The sequence below is a fragment of the Falco rusticolus genome, unplaced genomic scaffold (assembly GCF_015220075.1).
Source record: "Falco rusticolus isolate bFalRus1 unplaced genomic scaffold, bFalRus1.pri scaffold_227_arrow_ctg1, whole genome shotgun sequence".
Taxonomy (NCBI): Eukaryota; Metazoa; Chordata; class Aves; order Falconiformes; family Falconidae; genus Falco; species Falco rusticolus.
This window is the reverse complement of record NW_023618220.1, coordinates 1-18,801: the sequence shown is the minus strand read 5'-3', so window position 1 is coordinate 18,801 and position 18,801 is coordinate 1. Positions and strand designations below refer to the sequence as shown.

Here is an 18,801-nt window from a genome sequence, read left to right as displayed (position 1 = left end):
CCCACCACGGCTCGTACCAGACCACCACGGCCCGTCCCAGCCCGTCCCGGCACACCGCGGCCCGCCTCAACACGTCCCATCCCACCACGGCCCATCCCGGCCCACCACGGCCCGGCCCATCCACGGCCCCGACCACCAGAACCCGTCCCAGCCCACCACAGCCCGTCTCAAGCTCACCAGAACCCACCACGGCCCGGCCCACCTGTGTTAGGAACAGTATCTCACCTTCTTGATGTTGGCACCTCCTTTCGCTATGATGTTCTTGTGGAACTGTTTGCAGATGGGGACAGAAATAGAAAAGCTGTTTTCAACCTAAGGGAGAAAGGAAGGGAGACATGAAGTTTACACTGTCGTGGCAAGGGAGGCCCGACTTCAGGAGCTCTGATAAACGAGCTTTTGAAAACAGGCTTAGACCCAAGGAAGTTCTCTATACGAGGGACTTTTGTAAGACTAAACAAAGGCAAGGACGTTCCCCTATAGCCTTCCCATAACAGGTACTATCCCCCTGCCTCCATTCAGCCAAAACAGCGCCGACAGCTCCCTCCTCTTGAGGTGTTTTAGCTCTACCCAAGCCAGTAGAGCTCTGCTTTGCCCCAGGGTTATCCAGGCACGTAGGAGGGAAGAGCAGGCAGAAGACCTCCTTACCAGGTCTGCCACCATCTTTTGCATGTACTCGGTGCACTTCTCCACCTCGTTTTTGGGACCTCGGAGTTGGACGATGTCACTCTTGTGTGCAGGGTCTGCGAAGCTGATGATAACCTGCAGGAGCGGTCATTTCTAGTTAGCTCAAGCAAAAGCAAGAACCCTTGTGTCAGACACATGCAAAGGTTGGGGGGATCCTACTCATGCCCTTTTCCCATTCAGAAAAGGGGAACCGTGTTAGCGGCCTCTGGCTAAAAGAACTATCTTCTCAGACACTTGCGCTACAGAGCCACTAAAGTTACGACTTCTGTGACGACAGGCCTACTACCCATGTAGGAAATAACCCCTCTGGATTCCTCCTCTCCTACAAAGCCTTACCTCTGGGAATTGCTCCCGGATTTCCCAGACCCGCTCAGCCTTCTGCCCAATGATGGTCCGGTGGAATTTCTGCTCAACGATTAGGTCCGCAGCGTGTTCATTTTCCTGATGGGAACAGAGGGCACACTGAGTGTTCAGCCGGAGAGCCATCTACTTTGACTTAGCGGTTTGCTGCCCGACGGTTTACTTGCCAGCACTGTCCCTCTTTTCTCCAGACCAAATTCACTCTGCGTTGACAGAGAAGGGCTACCCGAGGGAACAGGGGAAGACATTTGTGAAGAGGAACTTGCACTTGTCATGAGATCCAAGTGCTCGGTGGGCAAGAAGGTGGGCTCGCACCAGAAGGTTACAAGGGAACACGAGAGCCCAAACCCTGCAGTCTCCCAAACATCACGTCCTACCCACTCACCATACGGGAAGCGAGTTCCAGCAGCTCTTTCTTGGCCTGTGGGACCCCCTGTGGGTCTCCTTCCATTCTGATCGGGTTGCTCTTCTCGTTGTCCGGGGGAATGCGCACAGACACCTTGTACAGATCCTTCATCCTGTTAACTTCGAGGCAAGGACTGTGGTGACGCCATCTGCTAGGCAAAGACCTGGAAGCAAGGCACCTTGATTATCACTGCTCAGAGGCTGTTGAGGAAGTAAAGCCGCCTCTGGGAAGGGCTCAGTGGGGTAGGGTTGAGACAGGGGAAATTGCCTCTTCCCCCTGGAGTTCAGTGAGAGCAGACCTGTGCCACACGAGAGCCTGTCCAAGTAAATACCGTGGCATCTACAGAGCCCATTGTTCCCTTGTCAGAGCGAGGCGTGTTTCTTCCCCAAACAGTATCACATTTAGAGCAGAGGACAATCGTTCCTTTCTACCCCAAACTCTTGGCTGGGGACACGTTGCAGTGCTATCAAACTAGCAGACCGCAACAAGGCTTTACCGTTGACCATATTCTACTGCCGGTGCTGTAGCGCCTTCCTCCAGAGGCCAGACCACACTGCTCCTCCTCCAGCTGACACCCTCTCCCACAAGCCACAGGGCTATTTAACCCCTTAGCGGGAACCAGCTACACCTGCACATCGTCCACGTCAATCAACCCACTGCCTCTGAGGCAAGGCCACAGCTGCGTGTTATCAATGCTAATCAACCCACCGCCTTCATTCCTCTACAGGGAGAAGCTCACCAAGCACATTTCCACCACCCACAACTGGCTGCTAAAATGTCATTCGCACAGAGAAGTAATTCCACTACTGTTCAGGCTCCCAAGGTACTTTCACACGTTAAAGCCATCGCAAGGCCTCACGGCCCATTTCTCTCCTTGTACCACCACCACTCCAGAAAAGCAGAGGAAACGTGATGGAGACAGCACACTGGGTGAGCTACAGAGCCCCTGATACCATCTACTAAACACGAAGAGTGTGAGCATGGGAAGGACTAGAAAGGCACTCCACTTACCGTTTAGCTGCGTTCTTGCCAATGAGGGGTCGGTGGAATTGGTGGTCAGCCTTGATTATTGCGTAATCCATGCCGTGGATCTAAAAATAATTATATTTTTATATCTATATCTTTATATGTATGTATGTACCTTATTATATATTATATTATATAGGGCCAGGTAGGACAGGCCACCGCTTCTGTCTCGTGCCCTAAGTAACTGCCTACTGCCAGTATTGGCACTGTCTCACCAGCGGTCAGCTACAAGCACTTCTGCTCTTAAGCAGAGCACAAGCATTCCTCTGCTTTGAGAAGAGAGCATTGTGCTCATGAAACATTGAAAAGACTCACTTCTATGCCTCTCCAGCTATAACCAAGAGAATCCTTCCTTCTCTGCACCAAAAAAATTAATGCTGACTTTTCAAGGATGCTATGGATGAGTTTCATAACCAAGGGGTGTCATCCACCTGCCACACAATTTGTCTCCTGCAAGTTCGATTAAGCATGCCAAGACATCCTATGGATGTGACAAACACCTCATCACCTCTGCTCTGTTGCCCCTTCTTCCCCCAGTTTCTTACTGGAACTAGTAACTCCAGCTCACCAGTTCCTTGAGCATGGCTTCAATCTGTTCCTGAGCCACATGCACATCTTCTGTAGGTCCTTCCAAAGTGATGTTATCCTCTCCTCCAGTGAATTTGATGTGAACCTTGAGGTGAAGGACAATGAATCTCTTCAGAATTTGCCAAGATCCAAGCCAGGCCAATGCTTTTGGTCAGGCCTACACCATCGATCCCTGCCACTGAGAGATGTGCTCCTTCCCAAAAAGCCCAGACCAAATCCCCACAATTTTACAAGTCAGAAACTTAACAATTTCGGCCATATGGCAGTGCCTAGAGCCCAAGGCTCTGGTGCCGTCCCGGTTTCTGCAAGGGCTTTGGAGAAGTTTACTCATCTAGCCTTTATCTAGATACCATCTAACTCCCCAGGGAGAAGCCTTGCTGCACTCGCCATTTCCAGGTATCCTACTACATCAGTTCTCAAAACAGCACCACATAAAGCTTCCTTGGAAGGGCTCAACCCATGACAATAACATAGGAGGAGCAGTGTTTGCAGCAGTAAAAGAGAGGGTTCCCTTGAACAGCAAAGATCTGTGTCATTTCCCCCTGGGTTTACCCACGCTAGAATACACCTCTCTCTTTCATGACGAGTGATCTGGACTAAACCTTTTTCTACGCCGGGGGTGCTAAGCTAACCAGCTCACCCATACCTTTGGCATCTGCTGAGTTATTTTGGCCAGGTTCTGTCCTTTCTTTCCAATAATGAAACGATGAAGCCAAGAGGGGGCAGAGACCGAGGAGACGGTAAAACTGTTGGCCTGAGAGACAGAAAAACAGAGAAGCTGTTTGATGGACAAACTGGAAGAGGCCTTCACAACAATTCAGTTCCAATTCCCATGCTGCACCTCCGGTATTGACTTCTAAGCTGCACCTCTAATGGCCCAAGAGAGAGCACCCCCGCTACACCTGTCAGTGCTCACAAATGGATCTTCATGGGACCTTCAAAGGAGGCCTAGCCCATCTTGTTAGTACCTTTGCATAGACGTCAGTCAATGCTTGCCCAAGTTTTTCAGAGGCTCGCCTCGCAGTATCACCGTCCCCGAGCTCCTGTCAGTGGCTGGGATCTCGACAGAGACTCCAGTCTTCTCCAAGATCTCCTGCAGGGAATTCCCCTTGGGGCCGATGACATACTTGTGCTGGGACTTCTTCACCTCCACTGCAAGAGTAGTAGTCTTCTTTTTCTGTAGGGGCAGAGACACTGAGGCATCAATCACAAGGGGGCGGGGAAGGACAAGAGCGACAGGAAGAGGCACAAGATGCAGTCAAACTCTGCACCCAGCAAAGAGCAAAGCCAAGCTGAGCACAGTGGCTCGGCAGCACCCTAGCACCCCTTGGACCCCTGCCTACAGAAAGCCTTGTGCTCAAAAATTCACAGGGCAAGTACAAAACTAGCATGCTGGGTCAAGCTCCCTGGGACACGGCATGCAAGAGACCACACACGCACACAGGCATGTCGTTGTCGTCGTCCCCGTCCCCCCGTTGGACAACAGGGTTCAACTCCCAGCCGTCTCCCAGGCAGTGCTGTGATGCAACACTGTGCAGGCTATAAGCCGATTGTTGAAATCCGGACTGGTACAAATACAGACCTAACCACGAGGAAAAACAGCCCAGCAACCCACAACAAGGATATTCACAGCAGCGTTGGCTGTGGGAAATAAACTGGAGTGACATTCACTCTTCAGCAACTTCTACTTAGGTAGCAACTTTGATACTGTCAGCTGGCCACCACTGTAGACTTCACGCTTCTTTCCTTCCTTAGTAGCACCGGTGTGAACAAGAGCTATTGGTGGCCTGCTAATTCCCACGATACAGAAAAGCCAGAAATCTGTCACCTCCCGGATAGTATCAGCCCAGCTCCCACTCTGCCGAGTGAGGAAACGGTAGGATTCGGGGTCATGTACTGCAAGGGCTGCTGAGCCAGGTGCAACAGAGGGGTGCACAAAAGTAGAACAAGAAGGGAAGAGTGCCTAGGAGCAGGTGCCAGGGGAAGGTGGGAAGCTTTATGGACCATCCGTACCTTCTCCTCATAGATCTTCTTAACGCGAGCCACAGCCTGGGCTAGTTGCTCCTTTTCTCCGGTGAAGACTATCTCGGTCTTGTTGACACTGGGTGGAGGAATGTCGATGCGCGTCCCTGTGTCCTGCATGAGCTCCCTCCCCAGCTTGTTGTAAGGGCCGGCAATGAAAGGGTGGTACACTTGCTCCACGTCCAGCCGCTCCACGGCACGCTTATCCTGGAAGAGCCCGCAACAGACCTTGGTGGGAACTGCCCTCTGTATTACAGTCTCTGCCAGGCACAGCTAAGTTCCCAGGGCTGTCCTGCCTGACACTCTGGCCCAAGCAACCTCAGTTTGCGGGCTTGTAGATCTCCACCTCTTTCCATCTACAAATATGGTTGCTGCTGCTGCTCCTTGTTTACGATATTCACCCCTGTGATCTCCTGCCTTACCTCAGCTGGCACCTAAGACGCGTCGCTTCAACTATCAAATGCTTGTTTTGGCCTCAGAGATGGACAAAACGCAGCACAAGAAGTTTCAGGACCTGGCAGCGGTGCTCACACAGCCGGCGAGTGGCACAGTATACCTCTCCGTTCAGGCTAACGTTAGCCACTGACTGTAGCCACGGTGGCTACAAACTCCGACTATACCGTGGGGAAGCAAAAAGGCTGACCAGCTAATGCCATGAGAGAGATCATACTGAGGTACCTGCTCAGCGGAGATAAGCAGGATCTCGTGCCGGGCCTTCTCAATCCCTTCTTTAGTGCCGCTGATCTTGATCTGGTTGCTGGGGTCATCTGGGCAGGGGACCTGCATTTTGGTTGCAGTTTTGAGCTTCAGGTCCTGCAGCCTCTCACCCTTCTTTCCAATGACAAAACGGTGGTGCTCCTTGGGGATGGCAACTGTTGCTGAAGCCTGCGGCAGAAGAACCAAGCGTCTGTGAAAAGCCTTGCCTGCACTGGCAGATCCACAGGAACAGAGCCAGGGAAAGCAAGGTAGACGCTGCTCAGCGGTACTGCTCCTCAGAGCAAACACAACGCCTTCCCAGCACATTCTGTCTGAGGGCTGACACTGTACCAGCTGATCTACAGTGCCTCCATGCCAGGAGTATAAAGCCCACCTTTCCCTCAAAACCCTTCTGTTTGCACAGGAGCAGTACCCTGAATTAGCAAAGGCCTTCCGACACAGACGAGGAGGTGCCTCTCCTCCAGTGTAAGACACCAGACAACAACTGAGATGGCAGCGCACAGCTGGAGTTTATCTGAACTCTGACATCTGCTGCCAAGGCTACAGAGAACAAGACGTACAGTATGACTCCTAGGAAAGAGAAATTCAACACCAGAAACCTACTGCAGGAGGCAGGCAGCTAGCACATGCTTACCGCTACTTAAGTGCTAGGTGTCTTCAAGTGTAGCACATGCGGCTCCTGGGACTGCTTCTGGAAGGCCCCACATGCAAAAGGGGTCCTTCTCAGTCTACCATTAAAGGGCTGCTCTATACAAGGGCTTCCCGACTTCTTCCCTTCTCATTGAGTTTTTGCAGGTCTGGTAGCTGATGACTGCTATCGTGCTCCTGATCCCTCTGATTAGGTAACCACTAACAGCAATCAGACAATGAAAATGCAAGCTATAATGGAAAAATAAAAGGTGAAGAAAAGATCACTCGGTGTGACTTTTCAGCTCTGTGTTCCTGTCCTGAAGCCAGCCAAGCCTAAGAGAAGCTGGAATACAGACACACCTTCCAGACCTGGGGCCAGGGCAGTAGGAGGTATATTTGAGAACAGTGGCTCGTGGATCTGTGGCGGCACAACCTGAACTGTTTTTTCAGATGCACTTTGTGGATGTAGGGTTTCGTTCCTTTCTCTTTCCTCTGGCAGGGTATGACACAGGGGCTGAACAGCACTAAGCAGACATGGTATTAACATCGCATTACCTACCTTTGGCATTATACTTTAAAACACACTGCAACACCTGGCTGCGATACATCCTAACAAGAGCTACCACCTTGACTATGAGCTCAAGAACCATAAGGAAAGAGATCAAAACCTAGAGGACTGAAGCAACCGAAACAACAGGGTTGTGGCTCCTTACCAGTGTGCCTTGAGTTACACAAGGCAGAACCCTGACCCGAAGCTTTTGGCTTTTGGCAGGACTTCCTTTTCTCTACTTTTCTTTCTCCCAGCCTTCCACGTTCTCCTCTGAAGGACCTCAGGAAAAGCACCGTCCCGTTCTCACACACTACTAGCTTTGTGTGTGAGGCTCCTGCACCAGCACCTCAGCACAAAGTCACTGGTTGCAACTCAGATGTTCCAGAGATGGCAGACTCCACGCTTCATGCAACACCGCGGCCTGTAATTAACTTGGAACCCTATTTGAAGCCTCATTCCCATTCCAAATTGCCAATTGGGTGCTTTGAAAACGTATGGCGAAGCTGAATTAGTCACGTAACAGCATACCTCTTTGGCTTACAAGCACACGGGCCCAAGGGTCTCAAAGCATTTGCGAGTCTTGGGGAAGAGCAAAGACGAAGGCAGAAACAGTTAGATGCCCTCACCTGAGTCTGCAGCCGAGCGACAATCTGCTTCCGAGCCTTCGTGACTGCTTCCGCCTTGCCAGAGACCACGATCGAAAGGCCCTGGTCCTTTGCGAGAGACAGCTCCAGGTGAGCCCCTGTCTTCTGCATGATGTCAAGGCAGATCTTGGCCTGCTCGCCTTCTCCAAACTGATTCATGTCCTTGTATTTCCTCTCCTCCAGTGGCACATGGAACACCTGCTCAGCCACGGGACAGACAAAAGCAGGGCACAGCAAGGTGCCAGTGTGCTTTTGATTATCAGTGTCTCCCTCTCTTACTGCCATACAGGAGGACTTCACTGGTGTACTAAGTTCCCAGATTTAGGCGACCCATCAGCCTTTCCAGTGGAGACACCAGCTGCAGTTACCCCACAGCCCCTCCGGGAGGGTCCCTATAGACACCGCCACCCTGCAGGAGCGGGCTGGAAACTAGGACCACGTGTGGCAATCAGTTAGCTGAGGGGAATGTGCTCGAGCTTGTCTAGACAAGGAAAGGTAACACCTTGCTGTTAAGTGCCGGTAGTTAACCACCAATCAGGGATTGCCTAGTATGCAAGGCTTAGCCTCAAGAACCAATTAGTTTAAAACGCGCAGCTTCTGAAAGTGTAGAAAACCTCGTGCTTCTGTACAACACATTGACATTTGCTTGCATCAAGCTGCGTCCCGTCTCTTCATTCGCCGCAAATTGGTGACCCCGACGTGATGTGTTTAAGGATCTGACGTGAAGGGCTCTCAAATCGCCTATCTGAGCGACACGCAGCGAATCCCACAGAACTCTGAATGATCTGCTGAAAGGAAGCAGGAGCCGGCCTGAAATCCCTCCGGAGGTGAGAGGTGAGCTGTGGGAAATCCGTAACAGGGAATCAGGCTTCGTCCCCAGAAAGAGACGTATATGGACTCATGAAGGGTCTTCTAGTCAGATCAGGGAGTCCGTGCCTCAGTCTCCTCAAATGGTGACCCCTATGGTGGTGTTCCGAAGCCTTGGAAGAATAAGGACGGAACTGATCGGTAAAAAAAGACAGCTCATGGAAGAAGGCTGCGTTCCGGAGGAGACGGCTTGGCTGAACGATCGCCTTGCTGGCTGGACCAGGCGGACAACCCAAACCCCGAGGATAACACCTGTATTCATCGAGACAGGTGAGCAGCCAAGAAACTTTAGAGACTTGGAAAGAATGAAAGTGTGTACAGACAGCAGCCAATTGTGTGATGCTGCCGCGGAGGGGAACTCCGTGTCGGGAATGCATTTAGCACCTTGGTGGCAAATTCTGACTACTCTTTGCCAAGTGTGGACTAATTCTACTAACGGTGCTAAACCAGAGGAAGCTGTAAATTCCACCGACAGCGCGACTCTTCTCAAGACACCATCAGCGATGGTGATTCCGTCCACACCTCCTCTGCCCCCAAAGCTTCTGTCACTGATTGCAGCGACCCTCGCAACACAGGACCAAGCACAGGAACAGGACAACTCGGACAATGATTTCATTGACACTGATAAACCTTTTGATCCAGGTCCTATAGATCTGGAAAAGGAGCTAGACCTTTCCCCCACCCCCTCGTCTCTCCTGATGCATTGATTGTATTTTTGGGGAGGGTGAAAGGGGGTCTGAGGGACTGGTGGCAGCAATGCAAGCGGGAAGGGAGGATTCATAATACATTTGCTATGTCCCTTCTTGAAGTGATGGCAGAGCCTTATACACTCACACCGCATGATTGGAAGTTACTGCTTTGTATGGTACTAACTGATACAGTATATGATGTGGTTATCTGATTTTTGTGAGCTATGTGTAGTGGCCTTGATTGAAAACCTTAATCGGGGAATTGCTGTTAACTATGAGCAGTTGGCTGGAGCAATTAACTGTGCCGATCCTGTGACTCAGGCAAGGTATCCCAGGGACAACTGTTTGCAAATGAATGAGATGGCTATTAAGGCAGTCTGGATGCGGGAGTCTTGCCAGGTCCTAGAGAGTCACTAACTTTAATACTAACTTGATTGATTGGCTTCAGAATATTTTGCAACAAGTCGAGCATGAGGAAGCTCAAGGGTTGCTTTTAAAACAACTAGCTGTGATAATGCCAATGAAAATTGTAAACGGGCAACTTTCACAATCGCAACCCCAACATGTGTCAAACGATTGTCACGCAGAACTCACAGCAGACTGTAATTCTCAGGCTGAGTTCTGGAACGCAGCATAACAGATTTTTGCTTCTCTAATCTCTTCTGTAAGAATAGTACACACTTTTAACTTACTTAGTAAATTAGGCTGCTAGCTTGCTAAACAAAGTAATACTACAAATACTGTTCTTTTTTTCTGGCTTATTAACAGATGTTGATTCTGTCCATCATATGTTGCTACAGAACCGAGTTGCTATTGATTTTTATTATTAGCACAGGGACACAAGTGTGAAGACTTTGATAGGATGTGTTACATGAATCTGAGTGACCACTGTGAATTAATTTACAAAAGTATACAAAACTCAAAAGCCTTAAAACAAAGATCTGCAACAGAGCCAGGGGCGGGATGCCTTTGGTCTCTTCTCACGGCTGGGAAACTTTGGGCCATGACTCAAAAGTATTACAGGATTTATTATAATTATCTTTAACCACCTTATTGATGTTTGCCTTATGTCTCCCATGCTTTTTTTTCCCCTGTATTCAGTGTTTAGTTGATTGTAACACCAAGCAGGTCATGGTCACCCAGCTACACACACCCTTTGCCTCGTCGCAGTTAACAAGCAAAAAAGAGGATAGAGAATGTCTGAAGAGAGAGATAGGAGAGGAAACTGGAGAATTATTTGACCTAACAAGAGATGAGAGAACAGCTGGGTATTGTGAAGGAGAATAGGAAAGATAAACATGGTTATTTAGTGTTTAATAGGTGTCTGCACACTTGTCGAGATATATAGTTTTGTAACTACAGGAGTGGTTTCTGCCCTGAGCCTGGTGGCGCGCACAGCTGCGGCTTGTGTCCTGGCTCAGAGATGTAAACAGGGGCTTCTCTGTTAGGGTAAAGTGTCTCTCTTTGCATAAAAAAGAGGGAAGGAAGGGGATGACCCCAGAGGTATGTTCAGAGAAGGCATGCGATGTTTCGAACTTTTTGACGGAACCAGTTCCTGTTTGGTGTGCCCTTCCGCCTACGTATAATGTTAATCCAAAGGAAGGTGATGTTGTTTACACTTTGCATGTCGAGCATTGTCTTTCTGTAGATGCTAATGTAGTAGGAGGCTAGGATGGGAACGTGTCGCAGCGCTTCTTCTCTTATGCAGAGTAACAGCAGGGAAAGCATTAAAGAGTTCAATCACCTTGTTTGGTAGGCAGTTAAGCATGTGAGTCAAAATTGCCGCTGCTTTTTGTTGTTGGTTCAAGGACGTGGCTGTGAGGATTCTGATGGTACGTGCTGCGTGGATTTTAGGCGCCCCATTGTGATATGGAGAAATAGCGTGAAATGGGGACAATGGACATCGATTGTGGTTGTGTACGTCTGCTCAGGGAAGTGTGGGTGCGGTGACTGGTCATGGGTGCGGTGTCTGGGCACCTGGGCACGCAGCCTTGAGGGGACGCCTACGGTTTTGAGGAGACGCCTACAGTTTTGAGGGGACGCCTACAGTTTTGAGGAGACCCCTGCCCTTCTTCCTCTAACAAAAGGGGCTATTTTAAAAAAGAATGAGAAAAGGATGAGAGATATTCCAATGCTATCTAGAGGGAGGGAGTGCTGGGTCTCCTTGCTGGAGAAGATCGGATGGTCACAAGAACATGAATCACCTACAAACCTGCAAGACCACCACATTCCAGGCAAAGGACTGATAAGCTAATTAACATACGAAGCGAGAGTGGGCAGGTTTAGGTAACGAATATGTATAGGCGTTAATTGAATATTCATTTGTTTTATTGTATAAATGTGAGATGGTTCCTCACTTCGGGCATGCACGCTTGCGGAGGAGCGATCCCCCGTGCATCTGCGCGCAATAAACATACCTACTTTATAACTTTCGAGTTACAGAGTCTAATTCCGCACGTCAGTTTGGCGAGCCAGGCAGGAGGATTTCTGCTCGGCTGAGGGACCAGCTGCGGAGCGGACGCTCCTAGGCGCGCCCCGGGAGATTTCCTCGGAGGAGCCTCCTCTCCTCAGCTGTTCACCCGGGAGCAGAAGAGAAACCCCTGGATCCACGGATAAAACGGTATGTTTAATAACGGGGCGGCTGGTGAGACGCACGGAGACGTCCGGCGCGCAGCGTAGTCCCCAGGAGGAAAGGTACCTTGGGAGGGGGTTTGCTGACCAAGGGGTGGCCGCTAGCGATCTTGAGGGCAGATCGAGCAAACCCGAGGTGACTGCCATTCCTAAAAGCCCGGAGGCCTCGTGACGGAAAGCGGGGGGCGGGACGGAATAAGGCGGAATCTCACAGGAACAAGAGGGACCTCACAGCAAAAGTAAAAGGGAAACTTTTGCGTAGGAAAAAAAAGAAAAAAAAGAAGAAAAGAAAATAAAAAAAAAAGGGGGGGGAAGCTAAAAACTTCCTTTAGGTTGTCTTAAGAATTGGGGAATTCCTGGAATGTAACAACTGAAATAGCACTCTGTGTCTTGTTTGTTCTATGTGTTGTCTTGTTACATGTTCAAAACTCGGAGTTATGAAATGTATGTTGAAAAATAATAATATTCTGGTAATTCTAGGCGAACAGCAGAAAACTTAACACTCTGCTTAAGACCAGGAAAATTTGGGGGGTTTTGTTTGTTGTTTGTTTTTTTGGCAATTGTTCATTGAAATGCATACTTTGTGAACTGTCAGTGTTCCTAAAAGTTGTACATCAGTGCACGGTACCGTGTAACATACTGCTTGTGTGACTGCGGGCTGCCCGGAGAGTGTGAACGGTGTGATTGAGATGCGCATTTTGATTTTCCGTGTATAGCTTAATTATTTTGACTGAGTGCGAGTGCAAGAGTGCTTGAGACGTGCGTTTGAGTGCAAAGCGAGTAAGGAGCTCTATCCGCGTTTCCGACCTTGGGTGGCTAAGGCGGCCGGAGAAAAACAAAGTAATTAAAATTGCAAAATGGGAAATGGAAGGAGTAAGCCCTGTGAAAAATCGCCCTTGGGTTGTATATTAAAACATTGGAGGGATATCGTACGACAGGGTGGTACCGAAAATAGAAGGAAATTGATTAAATATTGTAATCAGTGGTGGCTTTTGTATAAATTGGGGAGTGATGCGAAATGGCCTCAGGAGGGAGGAACGTTAGATTATAACACGCTCCTGCAATGAATGTTGTTTCTGAGGAGAGAGGGAAAATGGGACGAAGTATCGTATGCAGACATGTTCTTCGTCCTCCGGGACAAACCTGAGTGGCAAAAGGACTGTGGATTAGTACCCCCTCGGGATCCTATGGTACTAGCACTAGAAAGAGTGCGGGATTAACATCACCTGATCTTTGATTATGGCTCTAGAAAAGGAAAAAAAACAAACCTGAGACCTAAACTAGAAAGATGTTCTTGTTGAAATTTTGTGTTTAAAAGCTCAGGTTGTGGTTCCTTCTGTGGAGCAACCAGAACGAAACACGTTGTAAGATATAAAAAGTTGTACTGATGTATGTAAAACCTGAGGCGGGGGGTGGGGGGAGGGTTCAAAGACCTTGTGAAAGTATTGGGGTGAGTTTGTACAACCCCCCGTACCCCCTCGAAGGTGCGACTGAATCATGCTGGGACGCATGGCAGGGTGTTTGCTGTTTGCCTGCGAAGGCTGATGTGTAAGAACGCAGACTTAGAGCAACAAGGAGCAGATTTGCATTCAGGGTCAGAAAGAGTTAAAACAGAAGTGCTGCTGCAGAGGCAGGCTTGTGTAACCTGCAGAGCAGGAAGAGCATCTCCTGCCCCGAATCCTGATGGTGAGGAGGGGGTTGCTGTTGCTGACAATTGAGCAGAAGGACCTGACAATGTCACCCCGATTGCTGCAGCATTTGCAGCACAACAGGGCCCATAACGGCCCCTCTAGGGCAGGCAATGGGTATGAGGTGGAATTTTAGTAAATACAAACCCAACTTATTTGTTAAACTTCAGTTAAAAAAAAAAAAAAAATGTTAACAGTTGTGGGAGCTGCTGGCCACCAGGAAAACATCCTGAAACCTTTAAAGTACAAACTAAGAAAACAAATAAGAATGCCAAATTCACCAAAATCTTTGTTGGGATGAGATTTATTAGAACATCTAGACGTTTAAAGAAGGGGAAATGAAATTAAAAGTTAAATATGATCAAGTAATTGAAATATTGAGCTTATCTTTAATTCAACAGAAAAGAGGAAAAGAGGACCTCCCTGAAGTAAAAGAAATTTTTAACCAGGTGTATCTGAAAATAAAAGGTGAAAAATGCTTTACCTGTTACAGTAAAAATGATAAGGGGGAGGCTTGCCCAGTTCAGATAAAAACAATATCCCTTGGTCAGCAGGGCTGTGGGGATATTGGCAGAAAAACTGAAATAAAATACACTCTGTAGTAGTTCTACTCATGTAAATCTGTGTGTTTTGCCGTGACAGTGACTTGCTATGGGATGCGCAGGTGAAACTCTGCATTGACAACGAAGTACAAGGAATAAGGTTGGTCGGGTGCCTCCTACCATAGTCAAGGGCAAGACTGGGCTGGCCTCGGTGTTTGCCACCAAGAAGGATCTTGAGCTCCGCTGCTGGCTGCAACCCAGTAGGCGTTGAGCGGTGGGAACATGTGCCATGCCAGGCCTTGATGTGAGGAATGGCCCCCGCTGTTATAAGAGGGTCACCCAGGAAGGAAGAACATAAGGTGGCCCATAGAGGCACTGATTTGGAAATTGGAAACTGCCTGGCCGACCATGAGGCCAGACGAGTAACAGAGGAGGTAGGAAAGGAGGAATTATCCTTAATACCAGACAATAAAATCCAAACTGTAAGTACAGATCAGGAGCCAAACTGTTCTAAAGAAAACTTAGAGGTAATTCAGGACATGAATGATAAAATAAAAATAAATAAGTGGGCTTATTTAAGGGATGGTCGTATAGTGGTACCATCCAATTTAATATGGACCACAGCCCTATTATTAATAAGACGCGTTGGGGAGCTGATACTTTATATGAAAGTCTAAATCAGAAATTGAAAGGGCGAAACTTGTATACTGTAATAAAACAGGTGACTCAGCAATGTGAAATGTGTTTAGGCAATAATCCCAATACAGCAAATAAAATAAAACTAGGGAACATTAGTAGAGGAAATTATCCAGGACAACAGTGGCAAGATGATTTTCCGAACTCCCAAGAAAAGGGGGGTACCAATATTTATTAGTTATGTCTGATACGTTTTCAGGCTGGCCAAAAACCTTTCCTTGTCGAACGAATAAAGCAAGAGAGGTAACGAAGGGATTGTTAAACGAAATTATCCCCCGCTTTGGGGTTCCGGCAACAATCTCTTCCGATAGAGACTCACACTTTTGTGCCAAAAATAGTACAACAAGTGAGTACAGTATTGGGAATAGATTGGCAATTACGTACTCCTTATTACTTCAGCGTTCTGTTTGGTGCTGCCGAAGAATGATCAGAGAGCACAATGATAGTTTTTAGAACAGGGGGGACTGAATAATGAGCTACGTACGACGAGTGATGAACGGTATACTACTTTTTTAGAAAATGATGTGCTTATATACAATTACCCAAACTGGGAGGTGTTCAAGGACCCTTATTGTCAACATGATGAATTCACCAAGACCCTTAAGTGTCAGCACCACGGATGGACTAGACACAAGGTCCTTGGATTCGTTATCTTTACAAGGGCCGTCTGGTCCTAAGTTTCTGTTGTGTATCTAACGCTACCTAAACAAGGAATTTGAATCATGCTCGCTAGTCTACCGAGGAACAGAGTCTGCGCAGAAACAAGAAGGTAAAAAAGGTTCACTGGAGGAAGACTCCTGATCTTCATCCTGAAGACCCCCAGACGACCACTCCTCGAGGACATTGCACAGGAGCGAAATATGTAAATGAATTCCCGGAATTGTAATGAATATGTAAATGATTTCCTGATGGAAACCATAAGTGGTGGGATACTCTCTTTGGCTGGTCACCTTCTGCAACAGGGATTCTTAACGCTCTGGTACGCCCCATTGTGATCTTACTGATCAGTTTAGGAATTTCTTTAATGCTAACCATTATGTTATATTTGTGGGTTTGGGGAATGTCTAAAAGGGCAACGCTTATGTGTGATGCTTTATATCATTCGGGAAGACTGCTCAAGTAAAAGAATTTACTTAGTTTGATAGAAAAGGGGGGACTGATATGGAGAAAAGGTGTGAGGTGGGGACAATGGACATCGATTGTGGTTGTGTACGTCTGCTCAGGGAAGTGTGGGTGCAGTGACTGGTCATGGGTGCGGTGTCTGGGCACGCAGCCTTGAGGGGACGCCTACGGTTTTGAGGGGACGCCTACAGTTTTGAGGGGACCCCTGCCCTTCTTCCTCTAACAAAGGGACTATTTTAAAAAAGAATGAGAAAAGGATGAGAGATATTCCAATGCTGTCTAGAGGGAGGGAGTGCTGGGTCTCCTTGCTGGAGAAGATCGGATGGTCACAAGGACATGGATCACCTGCAGACCCGCGGGACCACCACATTCCAGGCAAAGGACTGATAAGCTAATTAACATGCGGGGCGAGAGTGGGCGGGTTTAGGTAACGAATATGTATAGGCGTTAATTGAATATTCATTTGTTTTCTTGTATGAATGTGAGATGGTTCCTCACTTCGGGTATGCACGCTTGCGGAGGAGCGATCCCCCGTGCATCTGCGCGCAATAAACATACCTACTTTATAACTTTCGAGTTACAGAGTCTAATTCCGCACGTCACTGCCACCCTATAGGAAACTTATAGACACCCTACAGACACCCTGGGAGGGGCCCTATAGGTCTCACCACCCTACAGACACCCTGGGAGGGGCCCTATAGGTATCACCACCCTACAGAAAACCTATAGACACCCTACAGACACCCTGGGAGGGGCCCTATAGGCACTGCCACACCACAGGCACCCTATAGACACTCACAGCCCCCTGGGAGGGGCCCTATAGGCACCGCTACCCCATGGACACCCTATAAGACACCCCACAGCACCCCTAGTGTGGTGCTATAGGTACCTCCATACTACAGCCAGCATGGGAGGGGCCCTATAGGAATCACCACATTATAGACAATGATAGATACCCCACAGCTCCCCTAGGAAGGGCCCTATAGGCACTGCCCCCCCCCCCCCAGGCACCCTATAGACACCCCACAGTCCTCTGGGAGGGGACCTATAGGCACTGCTACCCTACACACACCCTATAGACACCCCACAGCCCCACAGGAGGGGACCTATAGGTATTTCCACCCCACAGTTACCACGGGAGGGGCCCTATAGGCAGCGCCACGCCACAGGCACCCTATAGACACCCCGCTGGCCCACAGGAGGGGTCCTATAGGTACCATCACACTATAGACAACCTACAGGCACCCTACACACACCCAATAGGCAGCCCACTGCCCCCCAGGAGGGGCCCTATAGGCACTGCCACCCCATAGAAACCTACAGACACCCCACAGCCCCCCAAGAGGGCTATATAGGCACACACACCCCCTATAGACACCCCACAGGCCACAAGGACGGGCCCTATAGGCACCACCACCTCACGTATACACTATAGATGCCCCACTGGCCCATGAGAGGGGACCTATAGGCACTGTCCCCCACACAGAAACCCTATAGACACCCCACTGCCCCCCTGGCAGGGGTCCTATAGGTACCACCTCCCTATATGCACCCTATAGACAACCCACAGGCACTCTATAGGCAACCTATACAGCCCAGCACTCCCTGGGAGGGACCCTATAGATACTGCCCCCCAACAGACAACCTATAGACACCTTATAAACATCCCACTGCCCTCCTGGGAGGGCCCCTACAGGCACTGCCCCCCCCCCCCCCAGACACCCTATAGACCCCCCACAGCCCCCCGGCAGGGGCCCTATAGGCACTGCCACCCCACAGGCACGCTATAGACACCCCGCAGTCCGCCGGGAGGGGCCCTATAGACACTGTCTACTCACAGACACCCTATACACAACCCACAGACCCCCCCACAGCCCTCCTGGGGGCGGCCCTATAGGTACTGCCACCTCACAGACAACCCACAGGCATGCTATAGATACCCTATAGACAGCTCCCTGCCTCCCCCCCCCGGGAGGGGCCCTATAGTCACTGCTACCCCACAGGCACCCTATAGAAAGCCCCCAGGTACCCTATAGACTCCTTACAACCCCCCGGCAGGGGCCCTATAGGTACTGCCACCCCATAGCCACCTCACAGGCCCCCTATAGAAACTATGGTGCAGAAACACCTTTCATATTTAATTTTTTTTAATTAAAAAGAAAAAAACCTCCCGCTCATCCTTCCGCCACCGCTCGTCCTTCTGCCACCGCTCGTCCTTCTGCCACTGCTTGTCCCAACACCGCTCGTCCCGCCGCCACCGCTCGCCCTTCCGCCACCGCCACAGAGACAAGGACATTTGGGGGGAGGGCTGGGGGGAGGGGCAGGCTCAGGGTGTCTCCAAATCACCCAAGGTCACCAAGGTCAGAGGTCAGACACAGCGGCGTCGGTTGGACACCGGAGCTCGGCGTCGCGGCGAATGAGGGCAAAAAGGCACGTGGCCACCAGCAGCGCCAGCAATGCCAGAAGGGCGCAAGCGCTCCCCATGTCGCTGGCGCCGTGGGTGGGGGTCCAGCCCAGTAAAACCAGCCAAACCAGTAAGTTCAAAGGGAGGTGGAACCAGTTGGTGACCCCTGCGCGATCTTTTTGGGGGACGATTTTGCGCCGGAGGAAGCCCATGGCGGGGAAGTAAAGACCGCAGGAGAATTCGACAAAGAGGAAGGCGCCGAAGGCTTGGACGGGCTGGGTGGCGAAGAGGAGGGCGAGGAAGGCGAGGAAGAGCAGCAGGACAGCCAGGAGGAGCAGGTGGCTCGGTTGGAGGAGGGAAGCGGAGACAAGCAAGCGGTATAAGGAAGACCCCAAGGCGCTGGCGGCCATGAAGGCAGCGAAGACGATGCCCAGGGGGGCACCGTGGGGCTGGAGGAGGGGCGTCCAGAGGAAGATGAAGACGAAGACGACGCTTTCAAAGAGCATCTGGACGGTGCCGAGGAGGAAGACGCGTC

The 18,801-nt window shown here is 49.9% G+C and overlaps 2 protein-coding genes across 2 annotated transcripts; both read right to left on the bottom strand.

The window, feature by feature from the left end:
* Positions 1–225: 225 nt before the first annotated feature.
* Positions 226–7,912, bottom strand: LOC119142087 (vigilin-like; the record flags this gene model as incomplete). Its single annotated transcript, XM_037374803.1, is given in 12 exon segments — positions 226–312; positions 646–759; positions 1,021–1,125; positions 1,430–1,583; positions 2,462–2,541; positions 3,045–3,149; positions 3,711–3,818; positions 4,033–4,071; positions 4,074–4,241; positions 5,078–5,293; positions 5,765–5,971; positions 7,610–7,912. Coding segments are annotated over 12 exon segments (1,686 nt in total), but the record flags the coding sequence as incomplete, so codon positions are not given.
* Positions 7,913–17,996: 10,084 nt separating this feature from the next.
* On the bottom strand, positions 17,997–18,796 carry MFSD5 (major facilitator superfamily domain containing 5; the record flags this gene model as incomplete). The annotated part of the gene is made up of 1 exon (XM_037374801.1): positions 17,997–18,796. A coding segment is annotated over one exon (573 nt), but the record flags the coding sequence as incomplete, so codon positions are not given.
* Positions 18,797–18,801: the final 5 nt, after the last annotated feature.